Source organism: Jaculus jaculus, chromosome 1 (genome assembly GCF_020740685.1).
Source record: "Jaculus jaculus isolate mJacJac1 chromosome 1, mJacJac1.mat.Y.cur, whole genome shotgun sequence".
Classification (NCBI taxonomy): Eukaryota; Metazoa; Chordata; class Mammalia; order Rodentia; family Dipodidae; genus Jaculus; species Jaculus jaculus.
The window spans coordinates 56,967,137-56,993,199 of record NC_059102.1 but is presented as its reverse complement, the minus strand read 5'-3'; the positions used below and the strand labels follow the sequence as shown (position 1 = coordinate 56,993,199).

The 26,063-nt window shown below is 46.0% G+C and overlaps 1 protein-coding gene across 3 annotated transcripts in view; it reads left to right on the top strand.

Annotated features, from left to right (window-relative positions):
- Kank1 (KN motif and ankyrin repeat domains 1) overlaps positions 1–26,063 on the top strand; it is a 270,405-nt gene that overhangs the window by 231,649 nt on the left and 12,693 nt on the right. For 2 of the 3 annotated variants that reach the window (XM_004653151.2, XM_045145270.1), the window contains 4 exons: positions 8,889–11,564; positions 23,053–23,250; positions 24,250–24,358; positions 25,648–25,890. In XM_004653151.2, coding sequence (XP_004653208.2) covers positions 8,889–11,564; positions 23,053–23,250; positions 24,250–24,358; positions 25,648–25,890 — 3,226 coding nt within the window. The remainder of the gene's footprint in view (positions 1–8,888; positions 11,565–23,052; positions 23,251–24,249; positions 24,359–25,647; positions 25,891–26,063) is intronic. The other variant, XM_045145275.1, reaches the window with a different exon arrangement.

Sequence of the window (26,063 nt, the reverse complement as noted above, 5' to 3'; positions counted from 1 at the left end):
AATCCCAGTCTTTAGGAGGCAGAGGTAAGTGGATCACCTTGAGTTCAAGGCCACCCTGAGACTACACAGTGAATTCCAGGTTAGCATGGGCTAGAGCGAAACCCTACCTTGAAAGATTAAAAAAAAAAAAAAAAAGTCACTCCAACATTCAAGACACTGAGGCAGATCTTGAATTTGAGGCTTGCCTTAGATATATAAGACCCTGCTTCAAAAAGCAAAAAAAAAAGTGACTGATAACTGCAACAGAAACCCTTTCCTGCCACATTCCACATCACGCGGAGTGCTCACGTGACTAGCATCTCTGTTGTGGCTTCTGTACAATAAGCAGCATTTCTCGTGTGGATTTGGTACAGGGAGGGAAGCTAAGGCTTCCCAGAGAGCTTCCTGTTCACGAGGTCACAGGTCTGCTCGCTGCCTTCTCTGTGGTCACGGTTTCTTCCTGGAGGAGTTGTCTTGTTAACCTGATTGCTTTCATACTCCAAGGAACTGGCTTCACGAGCACTTGCCTCTCCTGATTCCATCCCCTTGGCCGTCTTGTCTGCCTCCGGGTCTCAGCTGACGTGGACCTCTGTGACAGTGCTCGCGAGCTGCGTGCCGCGCGCTCCCTGCTGCTTGCTTGTCCCCGTGAGAATCCGTGTTAGTGACACGCTCCCCCGAGCCTGACTCGGCTCTCCGGCGAGGTCTCCGTGCTCCCTGTAGAGGGGACGACGTGTCAGTGGAATTAATTCTGCAGCTTCACCAGTCAGAGAGAATGTCTGCTGAGAAAAGAGCCACTAACAGTGTGTGAGTTTGTGTCACATGTGTGTAATTATTCTTCATAGTGCCCTCTGTAATTGGGCCCTGAGTGTGCAGCAGTAAACCCAGAACAAAGCAGTCATTGTGTCCTAACTAATACAGTAATAATATCAGAGCTTGTCCATTTAAAAGCCCAGGGCACATTACTTCAGAAATCTCCAGTGCTTTTTGCTTATATTGAAGAATGGCTCATTGTGACAGAGTATCTATAAACGTTCTGAGTACCTCCCTACCCCAAGTAGCATTTTCTCAGAAAGACAAATATGCATGTTTCTTGTCAAACAGAATCTAGATTTAAAACATGCGTGCTCACACACATGCACACACACACACACACACGAAAATAAAACAGGAACTCTTTGGAAAAAGAAAAGGAACCAGCAGAATAGGGGAGAGAAGGAATAAGATGGCATTAGGGGTGTGAATATGAGCAAAGTACATGATATATGTGTATGAAAATGTGAATAAAGCCATTATTTTATAAAACAAATGCACAGTGATTATAAGATGAACAGCCGGGCATGGTGGCACGTGCCTGTAATCCTGGCAGCCAGGAGGGAAGATCTCTGTAAGTCTGAGTTCTGCCTGTTGAGCCACATGGCAGGTTTCAGGTTAGCAAGGGCTGCATAGCAAGAAGGGGAAAGGTGGGGTTGGGGGTTTTTGTCACCCTGTCACTTGCATGAGGAAAGGGAAGGCTAGAAGACCACAGCTTAGATGGCTGAACTGCCCAGTGTGCTATTTTTGCTCTGCTCGCTGTCTCCAGCAAGCCTTCTGTAGCCTCCATGCTACTGGTATTTGAGGCTCTCTTGAAGTAGGCGGCACATGATGGGTTCAGCAACCCCTGCGGCCTCTACTTACTAAGCTGCTCATCATTAGTACCCTTCGCCCCGAAATGGCAATCACAAACATCTCTAGGCATCGCCAAACGCCACCAGGGTAAGCAAAGCAGTCAAACCACTGCCAGCAGATTAGTACTTCCAGACCAGTTTCCTCCACTGAAGTCATCACTCCTGGTGAGGGTGATAATATTTATGTCTCCCCAGACCAAATATATTTGCACAACAAGTTTAGTGTCCTTGAAGAGTTAAAATCATATAAATTGAATCTGTATCTCCTTTTCACTTGTTAGTAGAGGAGAAATGCAAGAAAATTGTACACCATTTGTGAGGCTGTGAGCTGGGCTCTTCTCACCGTGAACTTGAGTTTTACAGGAGGGAAATACACAGATGAAGAGATGCTTTACAGCAGTTTGTTCATTTTGATTGCTCTCTGAATGAATGGGAATTTGACCTGGACTTGGCAAGAAAGGTTTCTCTAATTAAGACTGTCACATTGGTGTTTGGTTGCTCCAAATTACAGTCTGGACAGACTAGGTTGGGAGAGGGAAGGAGGGAAAGATCCTTTTTCCAGGAAAGAGGATGTCTTAGATTGGATGCCTGCCCGGGAAGCCATGCAGCCCACTGTGAACTGGCCACCCAGTTCCCTTGACACACGGGTGTACGTTCTGGTGACATCATCTCCAGTGAGGTGCTTTGCTTCACTTCTGCCCCCTCCACATGTTCTTTCTCCACGTGCCCCCTCTACACTAAAGCACGAGCCATGCGAGAGTGGACACCTTGCCTCAGTCGTTCACCTGTGTCCCCAGCTCATACCACAGGACCCAGTAAGTAACGAGGGATGTCTTTGGTCCCGATATCGATTGCAATTCAACCATATGGATGTTTTTACTTGTACTCTTGATGTGTGTGTTTCTGTGTATATGTGTGTGATAGTGTATGGATGGGTACCTGCGTGGCATGGCATGTTGTAGAGGTCCAAGGACAATCTTGGGGTGTTTCTACCCTCCTTCCACCTTCTTTTGAGACAGTTCTCTTGCTTACATGGTTCCAGATCCTCCTGGTTTCATTCGCCTCCCATTGTTCTAGGTACGTTGGGATTAAAAATGCTTGTGCCACCTTGTGTCCAGCTTTATGTGGGTGCTAAAGAGGGCCGAACTCAGTTAGCAGGCTTGCAAGAAAGTGACTGTAACTGTGCAGCCATCTCCCTAACCCTGATTAAATGTCCTTTGTCTAAGCTTCACATATGAATCTTGAACATTTTAACTGGTCCACTGAATTCAGTCTTTTCTTTTGCCTACATCAGTCTAATCCACACACAATGTCAAGAATTTATTTGTTGATGCCTTTTAGTTGCTAGCCTGGTCCTGGGAAGCAGTTTAACCGTGGACACGTTGCCCTGCTCCTGGCCCCAAGTCAGAAGGCCTCTTCTGTACTCAGCCTGGTCATGTCACCTTTCCTCCGCTGCACCCAGAGGTGCTGCCCTGCCCTTCTGCTCTGCCTCCCTTTCCCTCATACTCTTACCATCACTTACTTCAAAGCTCAATTCCTGGGAACTGCATGCTGCTTGGGTCACTTGTTCACACACTATCTTCTGACTAGTTACTAACATCCCTTTGTAGCTGACCACAGTCCATGCTCGGCTGGCATTCATCCAGCTGGACGACGTCTTGTTTTATTTCTTATAAATTCTACACCAAATAAGTTTTTAATAAAAGTTATATAATGCAGGTAGACACAGTGCCAGGAGAGGTCTGTCTCCTTTAGTACATTTACAGACATTCAGAAAATTCTTGTAAACATCACGACAGCCTTTTAGGTCCAGAATGTTTGGTTGGAAGCTGTTCCTTTCAGGATTCCAGTGGAGTTTTGGCTGTGCAGAACAGACATAGTTCTGATAGCCCAGAAGGGTTTTTAAGAATAAGAGTCTCCTTACAACTCAGCTAAAGATCAAAACAAAACTATTTTTATAATTAGTTTTCGTGAATTTACCATTTTCCATATTAGAAACCCTATTATAATACCTCCTCAGTGTGTTATCTAGCACTTTCTACTTATTTATTTATTTATTTTTGGTTTTCTGAGGTAGGATCTTGCTCTAGCCCAGGCTGACCTGGAATTCACTATGTAGTCTTAGGGTGGCCTCGAACTCACAGCAATCCTTCTACCTCTGCCTCCCGAGTGCTGGGATTAAAGGGGTGTGCCACCATGCCCAGCTTCTACTTTTTAATATATAACCTTGATTTGGGAAAAGAGGACATGGGACAGAAACTGCTGTATCTGCTAGAATTCAGGATGACACCACATAACCAAGACTCCTTCTAGAATATTATTCCTTTATCCCCGGGTGGGAATGTAATTTTACTAAAAATAAAATACCCATGTAATATAAAAAACAAAATTAAAATCGCCTTTACTTCTACTGACTAAACACTAAAATAGAAACTTGTAAGAAATGTCCTTAACACTAATAATTAACAGGCAATAACTATCTTCAGAGAATTATAGTGTTTTTCAAAGGTTATTGCATTATATTTTCAACTATTCCTTATGGTGTATGTGTGCATATATGTGTGTGTGCATGCATACAGATGTTCATGCCCCATGGGCACACGTGAAAAGGCCAGAGGAAGATATCACATGTCTGCTTCTAATGCTTTTCTACCTTATTTTCCTGAGACATTCTCACGCTGAACCTAGACCTTCCAATTTAAAATAGAAAAAAAAATTTTTTTAAGCTTATTTGCAAGCCAAGAAGGAGGGAGAGAAATGGGGCAGGAGTGTGCCAGCGCCTCTTGCCACTGCAAACAAACTCCAGATGCATGCATCATTTTGTGCATCTGGCTTTTCATGGGTACTGGGGAATCGAACCCAGGCCTTCAGGTTTTACAAACAAGGGCCTTTAACTACCAAGCCATCTCTCCAACTCAAGCTTCCATTTTTTGGTTAGACTGGCTGAGCCCCAGTGATTCTCCTGTCTCCACCGCACTCAGTGCAGGGGTTACAGGCAGGCGCCACCAGGCATGGGTGCTGGAGATCAGACCCATGGTCCTCATGCTTGCGCAGCAAGCACTCTTGCCCACTGTGCCAGCTCCTCAGCCCTGGTGTGGAGTTTAAACGTCTACTTTGTTCTTTGCATCTTGTAAATTGATCCGCGTATGGGCAAGAGAAGACATGAAGGAAAGTTTTAAAATTAGATTTTTTTTGACCAAAAGAAGATAAACGTACAATTAAGAAATAAGCCAGGGTCCCATAAATGCTATACTATGTTAACTTATAAACACATGTATAAAGACGTATCAGAAGGCAGAAGATAAAAAATGAGAGTTGAGGCCGGGCGTGGTGGCACACGCCTTTAATCCCAGCACTCGGGAGGCAGAGGTGGGAGGATTTCCATGAGTTCAAGGCCACCTGAGACAACATAGTGAATTCCAGGTCAGCCTGGGCTAGAGTGAGACCCTACCTCAAAAAACCTGGGCTCCAGGTCCTTCGGGTGCCAGGGCTTAGCAGGACTGGGAAAGAAGCCTAACATGGTTAAATTCTAACCTCTCCTCCGGGACAGGGGTCCAAAGGTCATTTGGAGACCCTGGCCTTTGGCTGAGCTTGAATAACTAAAAACAGGCCGGCTAGGGTTTGCCAAAATGTTCTGAGCGCAGTTCTGTTCCTGAAACTTGACAACGAAATGCTCACTTTTCCTATTTAAAATGCCTTCGTGAGGGTAGGGGGAAACCAGAATACCAACGCTTCAGATAGGAGTGACGTTTGCCTTCTTTCTGTGGTCTGCCTATGATGTATATATATTTTGGGGGGGGGGTCGAGGTAGGGTCCCACTCTAGCTCAGGCTGACCTGGAATTCACTCCGTAGTTTCAGGGTGGCCTCGAACTCATGGCGATCCTCCTACCTCTGCCTCCCGAGCCCTGGGATTAAAGGTGTTTTTTTTTTTTTCTAAGAAGCTTTTCGTGCTTAGTGTTGGAAAACAGGTTTTGTGAATTCTCTTTAAGAAACTTTGGTGGCAAGCCCAGCCTGGCTGTGGAGTGCCCCGCAGTGCTCTGGACCCCGGGGCGAACAAGTAGCCCTTTGTGACTTTGCCCTGCCCCAGGTGACCGGGACACAGACGGCCTCTATGGAGAGGCGCACGTGGCCGGGTTGGCAAACCTGGGATGGTGCAGAGCCGATGCGCCCTTTCCCGTTTGCAGCGAGCAGCCCGGGGGGTGCGGCGGGGCCGGGGGATCCTGTGCGGGGCGGCGCCGGCGGCGGGAGGGCGTCGTCATTGGACAAAGCAGGGCCTATGGCAGCGGGGCGGCCGGGGCCGGGCGCGCGAAGGTTGACCGGCTTCTCCTCCTTCGGCGGCTGGGAGGAGCCGAGCGGGGCCGGGCCGGGCCAGCCTGCCGGCGGGGGGCGCAGGCCCGGGGCGTACCGGAGGTAGGTGGCCGGCCCCGGGCGGTGGGCGAGCTGGAGCGGGAGCGGCGGCGCGGAGCCCGGGCCTGGGCGGCCAGGGACCTGCGGGGCGGCCTCGGCTCGCGCGCTGCTCTCTGCGGAACCTCACGCAGCCCTGCCGCAAACTGGTCTGGCCGCATACTTTGAAGAGCGAGCTGAGCGCGTTCCCCCTGTGGAGCTGGAAGCTGTGAAAGAAAGAGAGGAAAGACCCTGTGAGCATGAGCTCGGATTCCCAGGCACCAGCGCTCCCTCGGGAGCACTCGAGCTGAGCCTGGACCCTTGGGTGCTGAGCACTTGTTTGGGACAGAAGTCATTCCAGCTTGCTTTAAAACTGCAACCTTGTGTCTGCCCTTTAGCAGCTAAAGCAGTTTCTTATGACTTTGTGGCGGTGAGTTTTTGTGTGTTTGTGTGTGGGGGGGTGTTATTGATTTGGGGGGTTTGGGAGGGGTGCGTGCGTGTGTGTGTGTGTGTGTGTGTGTGTGTGTGTGTGTGATGATTAAACCCAAGGACTCACCGGGCGGACTAGCCAAGTGCTAGTCTTAAATCAGACTAGCTTGTTGCACTGAACTATAGCCTAGACCTTGATATTTGAAATTGAGATGCCACGAGTGCCATGCCCTTTTATTCTTTACTGATTGGCAGTACCCTTGAACTTTCCAAAGTTTCGAAAGATAGAGACGAGTAGAGCCAAAAGTCAATTCAGAGTATTCGGGCATCCGCTCGCTGCAGTGTAGGGGACTGGGAGAGCAGAAAGCAGCCTAGCTGTGCTTTAAGTCCTTGGAGCTGACCGCAGGGTGGGGACATGCCTAAGACCGGGGCAAGGGGGCAGATGGCTTGCATTTTCACTCCTGCTTTGGGGTCCTTTTCATAGACCTGAAAATGCAGTTCTTGTTAGTGTGGGGCTGGAGAAACACATTACTTAATCCTGCAATGTAAACAAACAGAAGGCCTTGCTTTTAAATTTGGAATGTAGGGCTCCAGTCCTGGTCAGCAGCAAGAACTGTGCTTTGAGAGGTTCCTGTGTTTCCTTTTTTAAATGTTTGGTTTAGCCAGAAGTAGCATTTACTGAATGCCACATGATCCAGAGGCTGGAGTCCATACTTCTGTTCTTTTTAGGTTAATTGTAAGTACAAAACCAGGTTTTCTCGAGATAGTAAACATTTTATTGAAAAATGAAAAAATAGAACAGAGAAAGCTTTCCTGCAGTTTGGTGGGGGGGGAGGTTTGTTTTTAAATGGGGAGAGAAAGTAAGCAGTGGGTGGCACAGAAAGACTGGAAATCTGTCCTTTAACTGTATTCTTGTGTCCAGGCCGCAGGAGTGGACCAATGTCCTGTGTCCTCAGACTTGTAGCAGGAAGGTGTCAGGGCAAAATGGAATCTTGTGGAGGTGGCTCTTGGCCCTGGGTAGAAAAGGCAGCCTGCTTGCAGGAGAGTAAATACACACATGCCCACCAACTCCCGGGCTGCATAGATCTGCTCCGACCCCTGCTGTCTGCTGCTCACTGGTAGTACAAGTACACTCTGTGCCTTCCATGGAAAAAGAGGGATCTGAACATCTGCCCTGCCTCTTGCAAGGCACTGGAAGAAATAGTCTTCCTGACCATGCATGCTGCTAGGTCTTTAGTGAGGACTTCATAAGCCCTGGCTCTCAAAAACTGTTGTCTCATAACATGATTTAGCCATCAGCAAAATACTTGTATCTCCTCTTTTGAGGGTTGGGGCTGGCAGTACTGTGAGCCTCACACATGCTAAGCAAGTACGCCATCACTAAACTACATCCCCAACCTTCATTTTCATTTTGAGGCAGATCTCTCTTAGTTGCCCAGATGACCTTAAATTCACTTAGTAACCCAAGCAGGTCTTGAACTTGCGATTTTCCTGCCTCGGTCTCCTAAGCAGTTGAGATTACAGGCCTGAGCCACCAGGACCTGTGGGGTCTCCATTTTACTCAGGGAAAACTTGGGTTTAGAAAAACAGGTCTGTGGGCTGGAGAGATGGCTTAGCGGTTAAGCGCTTGCCTGTGAAGCCTAAGGACCCCGGTTCGAGGCTCGGTTCCCCAGGTCCCACGTTAGCCAGATGCACAAGGGGGCGCACGCATCTGGAGTTCATTTGCAGAGGCTGGAAGCCCTGGCGTGCCCATTCTCTCTCTCTCCCTCTATCTGTCTTTCTCTCTGTGTCTGTCGCTCTCAAATAGAAAATTTAAAAGTATATGTATATTTTTTAAAAAAAGAAAAACAGGTCTGGGCTGGAAAGATAAGTTAGCGGTTAAGGTGTTTGCCTGCAAAGCCAAAGGATCCCAGTTTGACTCTCCAGGACCCATGTAAGCCAGATGCACAAGGGGGCACATGCATCTGGAGTTCATTTGCAGTGGCTAGAGGCCCTGACATGCCCATTCTTTCTCACTCTGTCTCCCTTTCTCTATCTCAAATAAATAAATAAAATATATTTTTAAAAGGGGGGGCTGGAGAGATGTCTTAGCTGTTAAGCACTTGCCTGTGAAGCCTAAGGATGCCGGTTCGAGGTTCGATTCCCCAGGACCTATGTTAGCCAGATGCACAAGGGGTCACATGTGTCTGGAATTCTTTCACAGTGGCTGGAGGCCCTGGTGCGCCCATTCCCTCTCTCTCTCTCTCTCTCTCTCTCTGTCACTCTCAAATAAATAAAAAGAAACAAAAATTTTAAAAAAAGAAAAGAAAGAAAACCAGGTCTGTCAGCTCTTAAATCAGACTGGCCTGCTGCACTGTAATATATACAAATCTTTGTTTCTACAAAATATGTAATGCATGGCATTATAATACTTATTCTCTTCTGTCTCTTAGATAAAGCAGCTGATGTTCTGAATGGAGACGGTGACAAGGAACAAAAAGACCCTTATTTTGTGGAAACGCCCTATGGTTATCAGCTAGACCTAGATTTTGTAAAGTACGTGGATGACATACAGAAGGGAAACACCATCAAGAAACTGAACATCCAGAAGAGGCGAAAGCCATCTGTGCCATGTCCGGAAGCCAGGGCCACACCTGGTCAGCAGGGCGTATGGACGTCCACTGAATCCCTGTCATCCTCCAACAGCGATGACAATAAGCAGTGTTCCAGCTTTCTCCTAGCCAGCGGCCAAGTTACATCAACTCCAGTCCCAAGGCCACCTGCTCCTTTGGAGACCTCGCCCACTTTTCTGACCATCCCAGAAAACCGACAGCTACCCCCTCCCTCCCCACAACTCCCAAAGTTCAACCTTCATGTCACCAAGACACTGATGGAGACCCGGAGAAGACTTGAGCAGGAGAAAGGCACCATGCAGATGGCACCCGGAGAGTTCAGAAGGCCCAGGCTGGCCAGTTTCGGAGGCATGGGCTCCACAAGCTCCCTTCCGTCCTATATGGGTTCTGGTAACCACAATCCTGCCATGCACCAACTTCAGAATGGGTACCAAGGCAATGGGGACTATGGCAGCTATGCCCCAGCCCCTGGCACCACTTCCTCCATGGGGAGTTCCATCCGCCATAGCCCACTGAGCTCAGGGATCTCTACGCCAGTGACCAACGTGAGCCCCATGCACCTTCAGCACATCCGCGAGCAGATGGCCATTGCCCTGAAGCGCCTGAAGGAGCTCGAGGAGCAGGTGAGGACCATCCCTGTGCTGCAGGTCAAGATCTCCGTCTTACAAGAGGAGAAGCGGCAGTTGGCCTCCCAGCTGAAGAGCCAGAGGGCTGCGGCCCAGAGCGATGTCTGCGGTGTGAGGAAACGCTCCTACAGCGCCGGCAACGCCTCGCAGCTGGAGCTGCTGTCCCGGGTGCGGCGAGGCGGCGGGGAATTGTACATCGACTATGAGGAGGAGGAGATGGAGAGCGTGGAGCAGAGCACGCAGAGGATCAGAGAGTTCCGGCAGCTCACGGCAGACATGCAGGCGTTAGAGCAGAAGATCCAGGACAGCAGTTGCGAGGTGTCTTCCGAGGTCAGGGAGAACGGGCAGTGCCCATCGAAGGCCTGCCGGTCTGTGGCTGTGGGTGACAACGAGAACATGAATGACATTGTTGTATACCACAAGGACTTCAGGTCCTGCAGGGATGCAGCTACGGGGACAGTCACTGACACGAAGAACTTCAGTGTCAGTGTGACAGAAGCCATGCTTGGCGTGGTTACTGAAGCTGACAAAGAGATTGAGCTACAGCAGCAGACCATAGAAGCCTTAAAGGAAAAGATCTACCGCCTGGAAGTGCAGCTTAAAGAAACCACCCATGACCGCGAGATGACGAAGCTCAAGCAAGAGCTGCAGGCTGCTGGGTCCAGGAAAAGAGTTGACAAGGCCACCATGGCCCAGCCGCTTGTTTCCAGCAAGTTAGTGGAGGCAGTGGTGCAGACCAGAGACCAGATGGTTGGCAGTCACGTGGACATGGTGGACATGTGTGTCGGGACCTCTGTGCACACAAATAGCATAGGCATCGCCTGCCAGCCCGAATACAAGCATCAAGTGGTGGGGCCTGAGCTGCCCATGAATTGGTGGATTGTGAAGGAGAGGGTTGAAGTGCATGATCGGTGCATAGGGAGGTCTGTGGAGACCTGTGACCAGAGTGTGGGTGTGGAAGTCAGTGTCTGTGAGACAGGCAGCAACACAGAGGCATCTGGGAGCGACCTGACACTCCTCAAGACCAACTTGAACCTCAAAGACGTTCGGTCCATCGGCTGTGGAGATTGTTCTGTGGATGTGATTGTCTGCTTTCCCAAGGAGTGCGCCTCTCGCAGCGTGAACACAGAGGCTGTGGGGCATGTGGAAGTGGCTGTCATGGCAGCGCCACATACCGCAAACCAGCATACAAGTACAGCTTTGGAGCAGGTAGAACGGTCCACCAACACGGAAGCGGCCACCCTCGTGGACTCCTGCACCAGCACCGCACTCAGCACTCTGGATAAGCAGACCAGCACCCAGACCGTGGGGACGCGGACCATAGCCGTGGGTGAAGGCCGCGTCAAGGATGTCAACTCCTCCACCAAGACACGCTCTGTCAGCATCGGGACAGTGCTTTCTGGCAATTCTGGGTTTGACAGGCCATCTGTTGTAAAGACCAAAGAATCAGGTGTGGGGCAGATAAATATTCACGACAACTATCTGGTTGGTCTCAAAATGAGGACCATAGCGTGTGGTCCCCCGCAGTTGAGTGTGGGGCTGACGGGCAGCAGGAGGAGCGTGGGTGTTGGGAACGAGCCTGTAGGGGATCTCGTAGAGGACACCCAGCCCCAGGTTGCCTCTGGAATGGTGACTGGCTTGGATCACTACATTGAACGTGTCCAGAAGCTGCTGGCTGAGCAGCAGACACTGCTGGCTGAGAACTACAGTGAACTAGCCGAAGCATTTGGGGAGCCTCACTCACAGATTGGCTCCCTCAACTCCCAACTCATCAGCACCCTGTCGTCCATCAATTCCGTTATGAAGTCTGCAAGCACTGAGGAGCTCAGGAACACTGACTTTCAGAAATCCAGCCTGAGCAAAATTACAGGTAGGTGACAATCTGAGGAACCTGGGAATGAAGAAGTGTCTAATTTCATTGCTGTAACTGAATTACCTAGACTTGGAAACTTACACAAATAATTTTGAGCCAGGCGTGGTGGTACACGTCTTTAATCCCAGCACTCGGGAGGCAGAGGTAAGAGGACCATTGTGAGTTCAAGGCCACCCTGAGACTACATAGTGAATTCCAGATCAGCCTGGGCTAGAGCAAGACCTTACCTCAAAAATAGTAATAATAGTAATTTTAGAGCTAGGGAGATGGCTCAGCAGTTAAAGATACTTGTTTGCAAAGCCTACTATCTTTGGTACATTTCTGCAGTGTCCACATAAAGCCAGATACACAAAATGGTACACGCATCTAGTGTTCATTTGCACCAATAAGAGACACTAATATGCCTTCCCCATCCCAATACAGACACACCTGCAAAAGTAAGTAAACTGAAAATAAATAAAGAGCAGCTAATGGTTCTGGAGGCTAGGAAGTTTCAATGTATAAGCTGGGCATGGTGGCACATGTCTTTAATCCCAGCACTCGGGAGGCAAAGGTAGCAGGATCGCTGTGAGTTCAAGGCAGTCCTGAGACTACATAATGAATTACAAGTCAGTCTGGGCTAGAGTTAGTGAAACCCTATCTCAAAAAAACAAAAGAAACCAAATAAGCAAACCAAAAGCCAAAGTACAGCAACCAGCTTCCTGTGCAGACCTTCTTGTTCTGTCATAACAAGGTGAAAGGCATCACATGGCGAGAAAGAGTGAGTGTGCTATCGAGTCCTGACATAATGTGCCTATGATAGTGACATTAGTCGAATTTCTAACGCATGACCTTTTAAGCAGAAGATTCAAACCATAGGAGGAAAGACTAGGGAGATTGTTTTTCCAGGAAGTAAGGATTCTTTGAACTTCTGGAGTCATAGAGAAAGTTTTCACATGGCAACGGGTTGAATGAATATCATCAGCTCTGCAGACTCTGGTCATCTCAGTTCCTGTGGCCTCTGGTGTAGACGGACAGAGACAGGTGCAAACAAGTGAAGGAGAACCAGCTGGCCAGGAGGTGTCTTCTGTGGTGGCCAGTTTTATATGATGCTTTCTTGCCTGCCTTCCATTTATGTACTTGCTCATTTTACACAGAGCTGCCTGGAAAAAAATTCCATACGTTTGTGTCCATAATGATTAGTATATTACCAATTTAAAACACTGGAGCAAATTGTTCTTAGTTAACATTTTAGGAAGGGTTAGGCACATCAAGTCATTTTTATTAAGATAGCAGTAAGTAACTAGGCTGGGGAGATGGCTCAGCAGTTAGGGGTACTTGCTTGCAAAGACTGCCACCCCCCAAGTTTGATTCCCAGGACCCATGTAAAGCCAGATGCACAAAGTGGTGCATGCACCTGGAGTTAGTTTGCAGTGGCAAGAGGCCCTGCCACCCCCACCCCCAACACACACACAAACACACTGTCCCTTCTTGCATTTTTATAAGAAATGTTAACCATTGAATTCCTTCTCCATCTCAAGCATAGGTACAGGCTCCAAAAGTAGTTCAAGGTCCCTTCCTGGCTGTGTTGACATGCTAGCCAGATCACAGGCAGAGGAGGAGAGAACTGTGATAGGTCAGAAAGAAACCAATACTGCGAAGACCATGGCTCTAGTTATGGGCAGAGGGCATGGAGTGGTCCAGAGAGTCAGCTTGAGATAAGGGGGCGGGGGGGGGGGGGCGTTTTTCCTCCGCTAACTTTGACAGCTGTGTACATTTTTGTCTCTCCCATCTCTACTGAGATTCCTGCTCATCTTAGCTTTCCTTTAAATCAGAGCTAATCATTGAGAACTCAGCCTGGGCCGCACACCAGACTTCCATTCCTGGTGCTACAGTTCTCTTGAACCAGCATTACCTGGGGAGACAAGCATGCACCAAATTAAGTTTTAGTGAAAATGTGCAGCATAGATTTTAGTAGCCATTGGCAAAATTTCCAGTCTGTTTCCCTTTACAGCTTGCAAGGGCAGTTATTAAAATAGTCTGAAATAGGCTTTTTAGTATCCTCTTAGGTTTAAAGTTTCAAACTGAGTAATTATTAGTTTTTATTACCTGCTGTTGAACACATAGTTTATTGAACAGGACAACTGATGTGAAGATATTTGCAGTTTAGAAAGTAAAGTGTTTGTACGGGGGGCAGTTATTTTAGAATAAAAAAGATCAAAATGATCTATGGACTGAAGCCAGATATTAGGTAGCTATAATATGCCTCCACATCCTTTTAAAAATCATGATGTCACATGTTGAAGTAAAAATAAAATTCTTCAGCACCACCACACACAGCTGGCAGAGGGGATTATGAAAACATGCTCTTCCCAGCCATCCTTTCCTCCCTCCTCCCCAAGCAGCGGGTTCTGTTTCACATTCTTGTCAGACATACTCAGCTGTATCACTGGAATAATCTGTGTGGCCCCCAAGCATGGAGAGCAGGAGGAAAGCTTTGTCTGGCCGGGCCGCAGCATGTGTTGGCCTATTTCCAGTCATGCTGGCATTCCACACACCAGTGTTTATGTCAGGCTCTGAAAATGAACACCTAGTTAATCAGCTAAAGCCTGTGCAGCTCACAGTATTTGGGAACAAAACAATACATATTTACATAGCCTGTGTTTAGTCATAGTGACACTCATGTCAGCGCACACAAGAGCAGTATTACAGTTTGTCTGTAATTCACATGGTATTTGTGTATGGTAGCCATGTTTCTCTCAAGTTCTTCTAAGGCAGGAATTTAACCCAGGACTCACCCACAGTAAGGTCCTTGCTTTACCGGCTAAAACTTCAAGCAGCTTGATATTGAAAAATAAGATTCTTACTGTCTGCATGCTGTGGAGAAAGAAGTGGGTGAAAAGTCCAGTGTGGATTTCTAAGCCCACCTTCAGATGTAGAATATTGCTCACCCAGTGTCAGATACATATGCAGACTCAAAGTTATTCATTCTTACTTTCTCTTCTTCACCCCAAAATAATAAGAACTTTGGGTTTGACATGTACTTAGGAGTATAAATAATCATTTGTATGAATCTAATACTTTCAAAGTCTTGATTTGGGGCTCCGAAGCAGTCTGAGTTTAAATTCTCCCTTTGCCATTAGAACAAGCATCTTTGTCTCCTCACAGGGTTGTAATGAAGATGGACGAGGGCTGGAGAGATGGCTTAGCCTTTAAGGTACCTGATTGCAAAGCTAAAGGACTCAGATATAATTCCCCAGTATACACGTAAGCCAGATGCACAAAGTGGCACATGTGTCTGGAGTTCCTTTGCAGTGGCTGAAGGCCCTGGCATGCCCATTCTCTCTATATATCTGCCTCTCTTTCTGTCTGCCTCTTTCTCTTTCTCTTTCTCTTTCTCTTTCTCTTTCTCTTTCTCTTTCTCTTTCTCTTTCTCTTTCTCTTTCTCTTTCTCTCTCTCTCTCTTTCTCCAATAAATAAGTAAATAAAAGATTGAGGGCTGGAGAGATTGCTTAGTGGTTGAAGCACTTGCCTACAAAGACAAAGAACCCAGATCCTATTCCCCAGGACCCACATAAGGTGGCACATGCATCTGGAGTTCATTTGCAGCTGCTGGATGCCCTGGTGTGCCCATTCTTTCCCTCCTTCTCTCTGTCTCTCTCTCTCCCTTTCTCTCTCTTTATCTCCTCATTCTCTGTGAATAAATTAATAATTTTTTTTAAGACTGAGTCAGTCAGGAGTGAGGGTGCATGGAGTGTAAGGGTCCAGTGAAAGCTGGCTGCCCTTGCTGTTGTTTTTCTTTGAGAAATGGAATAATGGCCAAACAAACATTTTGTGAGTCATCTTTGGTTTTTATCCCAAATTTTGAGCTTCATTATTCTGGCTTGTGGCCTTCTCTCCTTCCCAATTATTATGCCTCCCCAATTAACAGTTTTATCAGAGTAAATAAATATATAAAATGAAGGAAATAATTATGATAAATTATCAGACCAGAGTTGTTCAGAACTAATATTAAAGTTCAAAGCAATGTGTATTAGTACCAATTCCACAGAGTCATTTTGTCTAGAGCTGAGAAGTTGATGGTGGTATCACTTGTTCGTGTATACAACATTGTTTTGTTTTGTGGGTTTTTTTGTTTTTTTGTTTTTGTTTTTGTTTTTCAAGGTAGGGTCTCACTCTAGCCCAGGCTGACCTGGAATTCACTATGGAGTCTCAGGGTGGCCTTGAACTCATGGCAATCCTCCTACCTCTGCCTCCCAAGTGCTGGGATTAAAGGCATGTGCCACCACGCCCGGCCACAACATTATTTTGATCAACATGAGACTGTGTGCTCATAAGCTAACCATTCAGTAGTAGTCACCCCTGTGTGCAGGTCTACAGGCCTACATTTTAGAAATATACTTCCCACTTCTAAAAAAAATTTGAATCAGGAATCATGTATTCCGCTCCGTATTTTGCTTACCTAAGTGGCCACAACCTTTTTCTCAGGTTTTTTTGATAACATGTCATGACTTTAATGCAGTTGGAAGTTAGTGTGACTAAGAATGTGCCATAACATGTTATTCAACTCCTGGTAGTATAAGATATCTATGGTTTGTTATTTCTTTCATACAGTTAAAATGTTCAGAGGAGGAGCTGGAGAGATTGCTCAGTGGTTAAAGGCGCTTGCTAGCAAAACCTGATTGCCCAGGTTTGATTCCCCAGTACCCATGGAAAACCAGATGCACAAAGTGGCACATGCATCTAGAGTTTGTTTGCAGTGACAGGAGCCCCTGGCATGCCCATTTCCCCCAACCCTGTTTGCAAATAAATAATAACATGTTCAGAGGAAATAAGTTCATTCCCACCCTGCCTCAACAGGGTCTCACTGTGCAGCGTGGGCCACACGTGACCCCCTGTCCCAGACCTCCCAAGGTGCTGGGATTACAGGCATGGGCCACCATGATCACTAGAAACCTTAGGAAGTAATTTTTATTTTTCCTTTAAATCAGTCAGGTTGTCTTGACTTGAGGAGTGGATGCTTTATTTTGTTTTTGTTTTTTTCTGTTTCCAGAAAGAAAGAAGGAGGAGGAGGAACAAAATTCTAGACAAATGACTCAGAGTTACAAATATACTAAAAATATATAACTGTCTCTGAGCAAATAAAGGCAGAGCTTCACTGCCTCGGCATGGCTTATAGAAGGTTTATCTTTCATAGTGAAGGAACTGCTGCTCTCAATCAGCTTCCATGTTTGCAGTCTTTGTGATCTTGGTTTGTTGAAATCATTCTTGTAGCTATGAAAATAAATACATGGAACAAAATCCTAGCCAAAGCAAGAACAAGGAATAGAATTGTTACAGGATACCACTTCTTGTTAGTCTTCTCCTGCTATGTACTACTTTTTGTTTTGTTTTGTTTTGTTTTGTTTTGTTTTGTTTTGTTTTGTTTTTCGAGGTAGGGTCTCACTCTAGCCCAGGCTGACCTGGAATTACACTGTGTAGTCTCAGGTGGCCTCGAAACTCACAGTGATCCTCCTACCTCTGCCTCCCAGGTGCTGAGATCAAAGGCATACACCACCCCGCCCAGCTATGTACCACTTTCTAAAATGCTATAACAGCATCAAAGTAATCCAAACCAAGTGTATCTAGAACCCTGGAGTGTCTAATGGCCTGATAAGGTTGAGCTGACTCCTTGTCCTACAGAGAAAAGGACCCGTGTTCATCTGTGTCAAAAAAGAGGGTTAAGCTGAATTTTTCTCCCAGGTTCCCTCCCAGTGGAATATGTCTATAAAAGTAGCTCTGTAACAAGGCCACCATCTATCACCCAGAAAGCACCCCAGTTTCAGGGGAACATGGGAATAAGTGGCCTTAGAGCAGAGGTTATTTGTTTCTGTACTGGGGATGAACCAGGGCTCTGGTGAGGAGCTGCATCCCCTCCCCCCTGTAAGCAGAGGTCCTTAATGTGAGGCCCATAGCTTTGTGAATCCTTTTGTGTTTGGACCTTTCTTATGAAGGCAGTATATAATTACCACTCAAAAGTAATATCTGACCTTTGAAAGCAAGTGCAGACCCAGGTCATTTGTTTAATAGCCTTGGGAAAAGCCACTTCAGCCCCGAGGGAAAAATCTTTTTAAGGATTTAATTCTGCCCTTTAATTAACACTTGTTTGAAAGTCTTTTAAACTGATCTTTCTAAATGGGTATTAGTGAGATACCAACTGTGTTCTGGAAAAAAAAAATGATGCAGGTTTATTTTGACGCCTAAACCTTGACTAAACGCTGAAGTTTGCAGCTCATCTCAGGCTAAAGCATGGAGATTGGTAATTTTTTAGGAAACTGAAGTGGCTTTGAGTTCATCAGAGTTCATGGTTATCCAGTCAAATGACAAAGGTCATCATTGTTGATTTTTTTTCCAAGCAGAAAGTCACTCACCTGAGTAAAGATGTTTACAGTCAGCACTGCTCTCCTCTGTTCAGTTGATAGCTATGCATTACATGTCAACTGTATGCAAAATGTGGTACTGCACCAAAGAGATGTGAACGTATCCCATGAAGAGAATGGGGACTGTGACAGGATATGCCAGGTGAATGATCATCTGGGGCAACAGATGTCAGGTACCAAATAATGTACAAGTGAGACGCGCTCAGGGCTCAACTGCGGTCAAGGCTTCGGAGGCCCAGAAGGCTGGGAGGGCCTCCTCGCTGCTCTGGGAGGAGCATAGAGCCCACTTTAACCGAGCTTTACTTAATTCAGCCTGTCAGCGTGGGCTTTCTAGGGCAAGTTATAGGATGGTATGTATTAACTTAAATGTGGGTGGGGTTGTGGTGAGGGAGAACTTGGTTCTTAATCCACCCTCTAGTATCTTAATTTCTAAGTGAGTGCCCTCTTTAGATACAGTCTTAGCAGCCGTTTGGTCTGTTCTCGGGACAGTGACACAAACAGCTCTAGAAATGATTAAACTGCCTCTGTGACCTGCCAGTGTACACACTTGAGGCGTTGCTTGTGGTGCTGGCCAGAGCACCAGGAGGACAGACAGCGTGCAAACACAGGACTGGACTCTCTAGCAAAGCCACACATTGTCCCCTGGAAAGACTATACACAGAATAGAAGGTTCTTCCTGAAGAATCTCTGTGATCTGCTCCACAAACCAGTGAAGAAGGGTCACTTCAGATCCCTTTCATCCTTCGTTGCACTTTGGGAAATATCTAAGTGATTGTGGTCCCCATAATGAACCAGTTTCTACTGGTTCTTGACTAGAGAGCTAGGTTTTTTGTTGTTTGGTTTGGTTTGGTTTGGTTGGGGATGAGTTACGGTCTCGCTCTTGCCCAGGCTGATCTGGAATTCATTATGTAGTCTCAGGGTTGTCTTGACCTCATGGTGATCCTCCTACCTCTGCCTCCCAAGTGCTGGGATTAAAGGCATGTGCCACCACGCCCAGTGATCTAGGTGTTTTTTTTTTTTAAATCCAGTCAGAGGGCTGGAGAAATGGCCTAGCAGTAAAGACACTTGCCTGCAAAGCCAAAGGACTCAGGTTTGATTACCCAGGACCCACATAAGCCAGGCACACAAGGTGGCACATGAGTCTAAAGTTTGTTTACAGTGGCTAGTGGCCCTGGTATACCCATTTTCTCCCTCTCCCTTTCTCAAATAAAGAATAATAAAAATAGTTTTTAACACAATCAGAATGCTAGAAATTTGGCAGCCCAGCAGGGTTACTTAGCTGGCTACCCTGTTCAGAGTGCAGAGATTTGTTTGCTAGAATAGTTGACATTTGGGAACAAGACTTTGAAAATCCATTTTAATACATTTTAAAAGTCAGGTTTTTTTTTTGTTGTTGTTGTTTTTTTTTTAACAAATAGAAACCCATTGCTGTATTCCATCAACTTGCAACATTCCAGATGAATAAATGTCACAGAGAAATTGGGGCAAAGAGAACCCCTGTGAAACTTCCAGCTTTATAGAATTACTTTTCTGATTACGTAGTTTGCTTCTAGCATTCCTAAAGTTCTAAAATAAGGTTATCATTTTAAGTAACTTGCTTTTCATTGTAGTTTGCCTTAGCTATTATGATCGTCTGTATATTAAATGCTACATGCACTTTAGAATTAGATTTAATGCATTGAATTAATGCTGCATTCTTCCAGAACACTGAGATTTCTGTCTCTCACTGTTTTTTATGCATCACTAACCCAGCCATGTTGTAAAATAAGGTCCATGCTTTATTGACATTTATGACCACTTTAAGTTAATGACAGACAACTCCACAGTTGCCCACTCCCTAGATCCCTCCTCACTTATGCCTCTGGGAACCATTGCTACCTGATGAGAGTGTGGAGCACCAGGACCAGAAGGCCAAAATTCTAGGGATGTTTTGTCATCACCGTTCTTGCTTTATTCTATTGTTTGGGTAACATGTGATGTTCTCCTTGGATTGCAGCCATCAGTGGTTCAGGACCGTTAACTAAACCACCAGCGATTTCTCTGAATGCAGAGGCATCCAGGTTGATAACCTGAGACCCCGGGGGAGTTTGTACTCTTTGCTTTTAGCAGTCAAGTTTTATGTTGCTTAATTTAATTCAGTAGTTCTCCATCCTGGCTACCTAACTGAATCACCCCAGGAAAGGTTAAACTGTGCTGACGCCTGAGCTCCCCAGCACACAGTTCACTTTATCTGTACTTTTAATAGCTTCACTCCCTGCTAGGTGATTGTAAAGTGTAGCCAGAGTTAAGATCATCTTACTGAATTTTGTTTGTTGGTCACTCTGTTTATACCTTTCCTGGTGACCCATTTCCTCCATTTAGCTTACACAGGGCAGCCCTTTGTCAGAGGCGAGTGCTGGCGCATATGTCACCCCACATGGTGCTTCTGTCTCACGGGGCCCTTGTCAAACTCAAGGAACCACGCATGGACCATTGAAGCCCAGCCAGAATTTGAACACCATCCAAGACAGAGTCTGTAGCAACAGGGGCAGTTCTCCTGACTTGACTCATAGGAATGAGTTTGATGTCTCATGGCCTTTCTGTCTGTCTTACCTGTAGGCCTTGGCAGCAACCTTGCATCTTCTAGTAGAATCACACAACTTTCCACCATTGTGCAGCACTGCTGTAATCCCTGCATAAGACACTAGAAAGGCGTGCAGCAAGAAAGTGTTCAGGGAGCCTGCCTTCCTGTGAAGGAGAGGCACGTGAAACAGATCACGGAGCAGGGTGCATCTTCATCTGCACGTTGAGTGCTCTGGGGCAGTGATGCAGCAAAGAGGAATGGAATCCTGGAAGTAAAGGCTATAGAGGAAGTGGGATTTGGATCAAGTCTTGTAAGGAGCCTTGATAGAACTGATTATGAAAGAGACTGACATGCCCACACCTGGTGAATAGGCTGCTGGGGATAGACACAGAGCTGGGAGGAATGGTGTCACAAGGCCACCCTGACCCCAGTCATGGGACAGCTTGGTTTAAACAGGACTAAGCTACATCAGGAGTTGGACCAGGATTTCAGAAGCTTTAAAAAGTCCTAGTTTACCTGGGTATGGTAGCTTATGCCTTTAATCCTAACACTTGGGAGCCTAAGGTAGGAGGATCACTGTGAGTTCAAGGCCAGCCTGAGCTACACAGTTCCAGGTGAGCCTGGCGACACAGCTCCAATTTATCCTGAGCTAGAGTGAGACCTTGCCTCAAAAAACCATTTAGGGGGCTGGGTGTAGTGGTGCATGCCTTTAATCCCAGCCCTCGGGAGGCAGAGGTAGGAGGATCACTGTGAGTTCAAGGCCACTCTGAGACTCCATAGTGAATTCCAGGTCAGCCTGGACTAGAGTCAGACCCTACCTTGAAAAACCAAAACCAAAACAAAACATATACACAGAGAGAGAGAAAGAAAGAGAGAAAGCGAATGAGAAATGAGAATGGGCATGCTGGGGCTTAGTGCCACTGCAAACAAGCTCCAGACACATGTGTCACTTGCATTTGGCTTTAGGTGTTCACTAGTGTCTTAGGAGCAATCTGTGATGTCAGCTTATTGGTGTTGGAAATGTAGGAGCAATGACAATCCTGTCTTAGTACATCCTTAGTATTATTTCTAGAAACCATACTACTAAGTAAAAATTACTTTTAAGGGCTGGAGAGATGCCTTAGTGATTAAGGCACTTGCCTACAAAGCCAAAGGATCCAGGTTCGATTCCCCAGGACCCATGTAAGCCAGATGCACAAGGTGGCACATGTGTCTGGAGTTTGTTTGCAGTGGCTGGAAGCTCTCTTGTGCCCATTCTCTCTCCCTCATCAAATAAATAAAAATATAAATAATTTTTAAAGATTATTTGAGGGGCTTAAGAGTGATTTTGAGCACAGCTAATCCATATTTGCTATTAAAAAAAAAGTACTAAATGCAGACAAACTTAAAAGTCACCATAGCTATTTTGTTTTGGTGTTTATGTATACTGTTGTATTTATATGGGACCATAATATAAATGGAATCTCATTTGCTTTTAATCATGTATTATAAATATTATCCAATGTCAACCACAATGAAAATTCTGTGACATACCTATGTATAAATTACAGGATATTATTTAATCCAATTTTCTTGCCTCAGTCAGTGAGCAAATATGAAGTGAGTGCTTAACCTGTGGAGAAGCAGTCTGACAGACATGATGAGAGGCAGTTAACCAGAAAATGGTTAGTCTAGAAGGGAATCTGAAACAGTGATTATTCTGCACACTGTTGTATAGATCCCGGAAGACGGTGAGGAAAATGAGCTGCGAACTCAGAGAAAAGAGAGCAGCTGGTTTTAGCTCAGGGAGGGAGGGAAGGGAAAGGAGGTGTGGAGATGGAGAGACAGGCATTGTAGGTGGAGCAGCCACCCTAGAACCTCTGGACGAAGCTCCTACTCCCCCAGACCATAGGAAATGGGAATGAAATGGAAGTGGCAAGCTGACGCCAGGTTGTGCATGGCTCAGGTACGGGACGAGGCTGCATGGACTTCATTTCCTGAGAGGATGTTTCAGGGTTTGCTTCAGCCAGTCATGATGGCATTAGAGCCCAGTGAGAGCATGGCTGGCAGCCGTGTGCCAAGGGCAACTCCAGTCACCTCGAGCCCCAGAGGAGGGGTCAGACAGAAAAAGGAAAGCTTTAGCAGTTCCACATATGTGATGACCAGGGAAAAGTCATTGAAGCCATAGAGGGTTGAGGTTCTTTCTTTCTTTCTTTTCTTTTTTTTTTTTTTTTTTCCTGAGGTAGGGTCTCACTCTAGCCCAGGCTGACCTGGAATTCACTCTGTAGTCTCAGGGTGGCCTCGAACTCCTACCTCTGCCTCCCCAGTGCTGGGATTAAAGGCATGTGCCACCACGCCTGGCTGAGGGTTGAGTTTCTGTGGCTTAAGTGGTACCATTTAATTAAAAAGAGACCACAGGGTGAGAAACACCTAAAAAAAAAAGCATGAGTTGTGAAAATATTTACTTTTATTTTTATAAAAATGACTTTAATTCTATTTTGTCCATTCCTAGTACCAAATATTCTACCCATCTCTTTCTGGACAGGAAATGATTTGGACTGTATTTGTAAATGTGGAGGCCTACAGTCAGGAGAGCTGTTAGGCATGCAGACATCCAGGTCTGAGCACAAGGTGGGGACCACAGAAGGGAAGCCCATCACGAGCCAGGACAGCCTTCCCTCTCAGGGAACTATACCTGCTGCGGTGAACCTGACGGATGATCAGATGGCTGCTGGACTCTATGGTACGTTTCTTCCCAAGTCTAAGTATTGGCTTGTAGGCCAGTACTGCCACCATTCCCGCTGATGTCTGCCTTATGTGTTGAGCTAGAAGAAAGGTTGTATAAATGTTTGCAAGATGGGCCTTACCAGAGCAAGCCAGCCGTGCTGCCCACTACAAACTCTGAACTATTACCAACAGCATTTCACTCTCACATCCTGGCAAGCATGGATGTATTCTAGGTTATCTCAGCTAAAGGAAAAGCATGCCAACAATCCCTACCTTAGTGTGTAAGTGTTTTTCAAGGATGAAATAAGACATAACTTTTTAATTTTTTTTTGTTTATTTTTATTTATTTATTTGAGAGTGACAGAGCAATAAGCAGATAGAGAGAGAATGGACACGCTAGGGCCTCCAGCCGCTGCACACGAACTCCAGACATGCGTGCCCCCTTGTGTATCTGGCTGATGTGAGTCCTGGGGAATCAATCCTCGAACCAGGGTCCTTAGGCTTCACAGGCAAGCGCTTAACCACTAAGCCATCTTTCTAGCCAAACACATAACTTTTTTTTTACTGCTTTATTAGCAGTAAAACCTGATACAAATGCCCCCTTGTCATTGGTTTTGTATTATCTGGACATACTGGTGGATTTTCCCCCTGATTAAGTGAACATATCATAATAAAATATTATTTTCTTTGTGAACACTTTTCCAATGAATTTTATACAAGTTTATCATACATAAATGCTCCAAACTGGGCATGGTGGCATACACCTTTAATCCCAGCACTTGGGAGGCAGAGGTAGGAGGATCGCTGTGAGTAGAGGCCACTCTGAGACTATAGTGAATTCCAGGTCAGCCTGGGCTAGAGTAAAACCCTACCTCGAAAAACAAAACAAACAAAAAAAAAGTCCAAGATCTACATTTGCTAATATAAGGGGGAAAGAACTGTACAGGGAGAAGGAAGGCCTATTCACTCGTAAGAGTTGTTTTAATTGTGACCACCTTGATTCGCTTTTTTACAGCATGTCCAAATAATGAAAATACACTCAAGTCCATCATGAAGAAGAAAGATGGGAATAAAGATGCAAATGGCACCAAAAAGAATCTTCAGTTTGTCGGCATTAATGGCGGGTAAGGAAAGACGGCGGTGTTAGAGCTCAACAAACGTCTGTCCGTATCCTTTGCCTCCTGTCTACTTAAGTCACATTTCAAGGTGTCTCTTGTGGGATGCTGTGACATCTGGTGCTGGAAGATTCCCTCCTCAGAAAGGTGCATTTGGGCTTCTCTTCTTCCCTCCTCTTGCTGTCCTTAAGTAGATGTCCCTCTTTCAAGGATACCCGAGGAAGCTGAGCAGGTGACATCTCTTCATCTCTGAGCTGAGAAAATAGCCATCAGCAAAAAGCAGCCACCCGCAGGGCAGGGCTGCCGTGCTGGTGAATTGTGCGCACTTACTGTGTTACCGTGCAGAAGGGAGCGGGCAGAGGCTGGGCCTTGCTCCGTGGCCCAGGGACAATCATCCTTCAGCATGGGTTGCTGTTTACTTAGTTCCCCACAGTATTCATTAGCAAAAGTTCGCCTGAAGAGAACCCTAGCCATGCATCAGTTCTTTGTTCTCAAAGTAGATAAATTATTTATTCCTTCATTTCCACTTGGCCCAGGTGGAAGCCTGTTTATCCTCCAGTAGTTGAATCAAAGTAATTAGTTGATCACTTAACAAGAAAATAACAGTGCAAACAGGTGAGGAACTTATAGCTAAGTGGGCCACCAAGTCTTCACATTATTGTGGGTGTTTTCCAAATCATGAACTTGACTGAATGGCGTGGCCCCAGAGATTTCCAAAAACATGTATCAGAGGAAGTATTGGTTACTTATGTGATCTGTTTACATTTGCATGGGAGAATGAATGGGGCAGAATAGAAAGTATGGAAGAGAAAAAGACAGTTTGCCACTGCATATTTGGAGTCCATCAAGTAACTTTCCTCTTAGTTTATCCAATGTGGTATCATTTTTGTTTGTTTGTGTTTTGAGGTAGGGTCTCCCTTTATCCCAGGCTGACCTAGAATTCATCATGTTGTCTCAGGCTGGCCTCAGCCTCCCACGAGTGCTCCTACCTCTGCTTCCTGAGTGCCGGAAGTAAAGGCATGTGTGTGCCACCATGCCCAGCAATAACATTTTTAATGATGATTTTTTTTTAACAAGTGGTATGTGATACCAGTTGTCAACTCAAGTTATCCCTCTAAAGTCAAAACCCACTCAAAGCCACCAGGAATTCAAGTAGATATTACTCTCTGAACTCCTAGAGTCTAAAACCACTGGTGAAATTTCTGGAGTCAGGTGGCAGCTTTCCGTTCTTAGGAATTTCTGTCACTGGGTCTTTATGGGCATACCTTGCATCTGCTGAAATCCCAATTACCACCTAGGTATGAAACAACTTCAAGTGATGATTCCAGCTCAGATGAAAGCTCTTCTTCCGAGTCAGATGATGAGTGTGATGTCACTCAGTACCCTCCCGAAGAAGCGGAGGAGGAAGAGGAGGACGAAGACACCCGGGGAATGGCGCAAGGGCACCATGCAGTTAATATTGAAGGTTTCAAGTCTGCCAGGGTGGAAGATGAAATGCAGGTTCAAGAATGTGAACCTGAGAAGGTGGAAATCAGAGAGAGGTGTGGTACATTTCCCTCCCCTCCCAAACCTTCCCACATGTAGTGTTTTGGGGGCAGTAGAATTAACTGATTCAGATATTTTGCAATTATATCTGTTTGTTTGGGCTTATCTATATCTCAAAGGCATGCACATCTGATCAAGCTAATAATAAATACAAATGCAGGGCATGGGA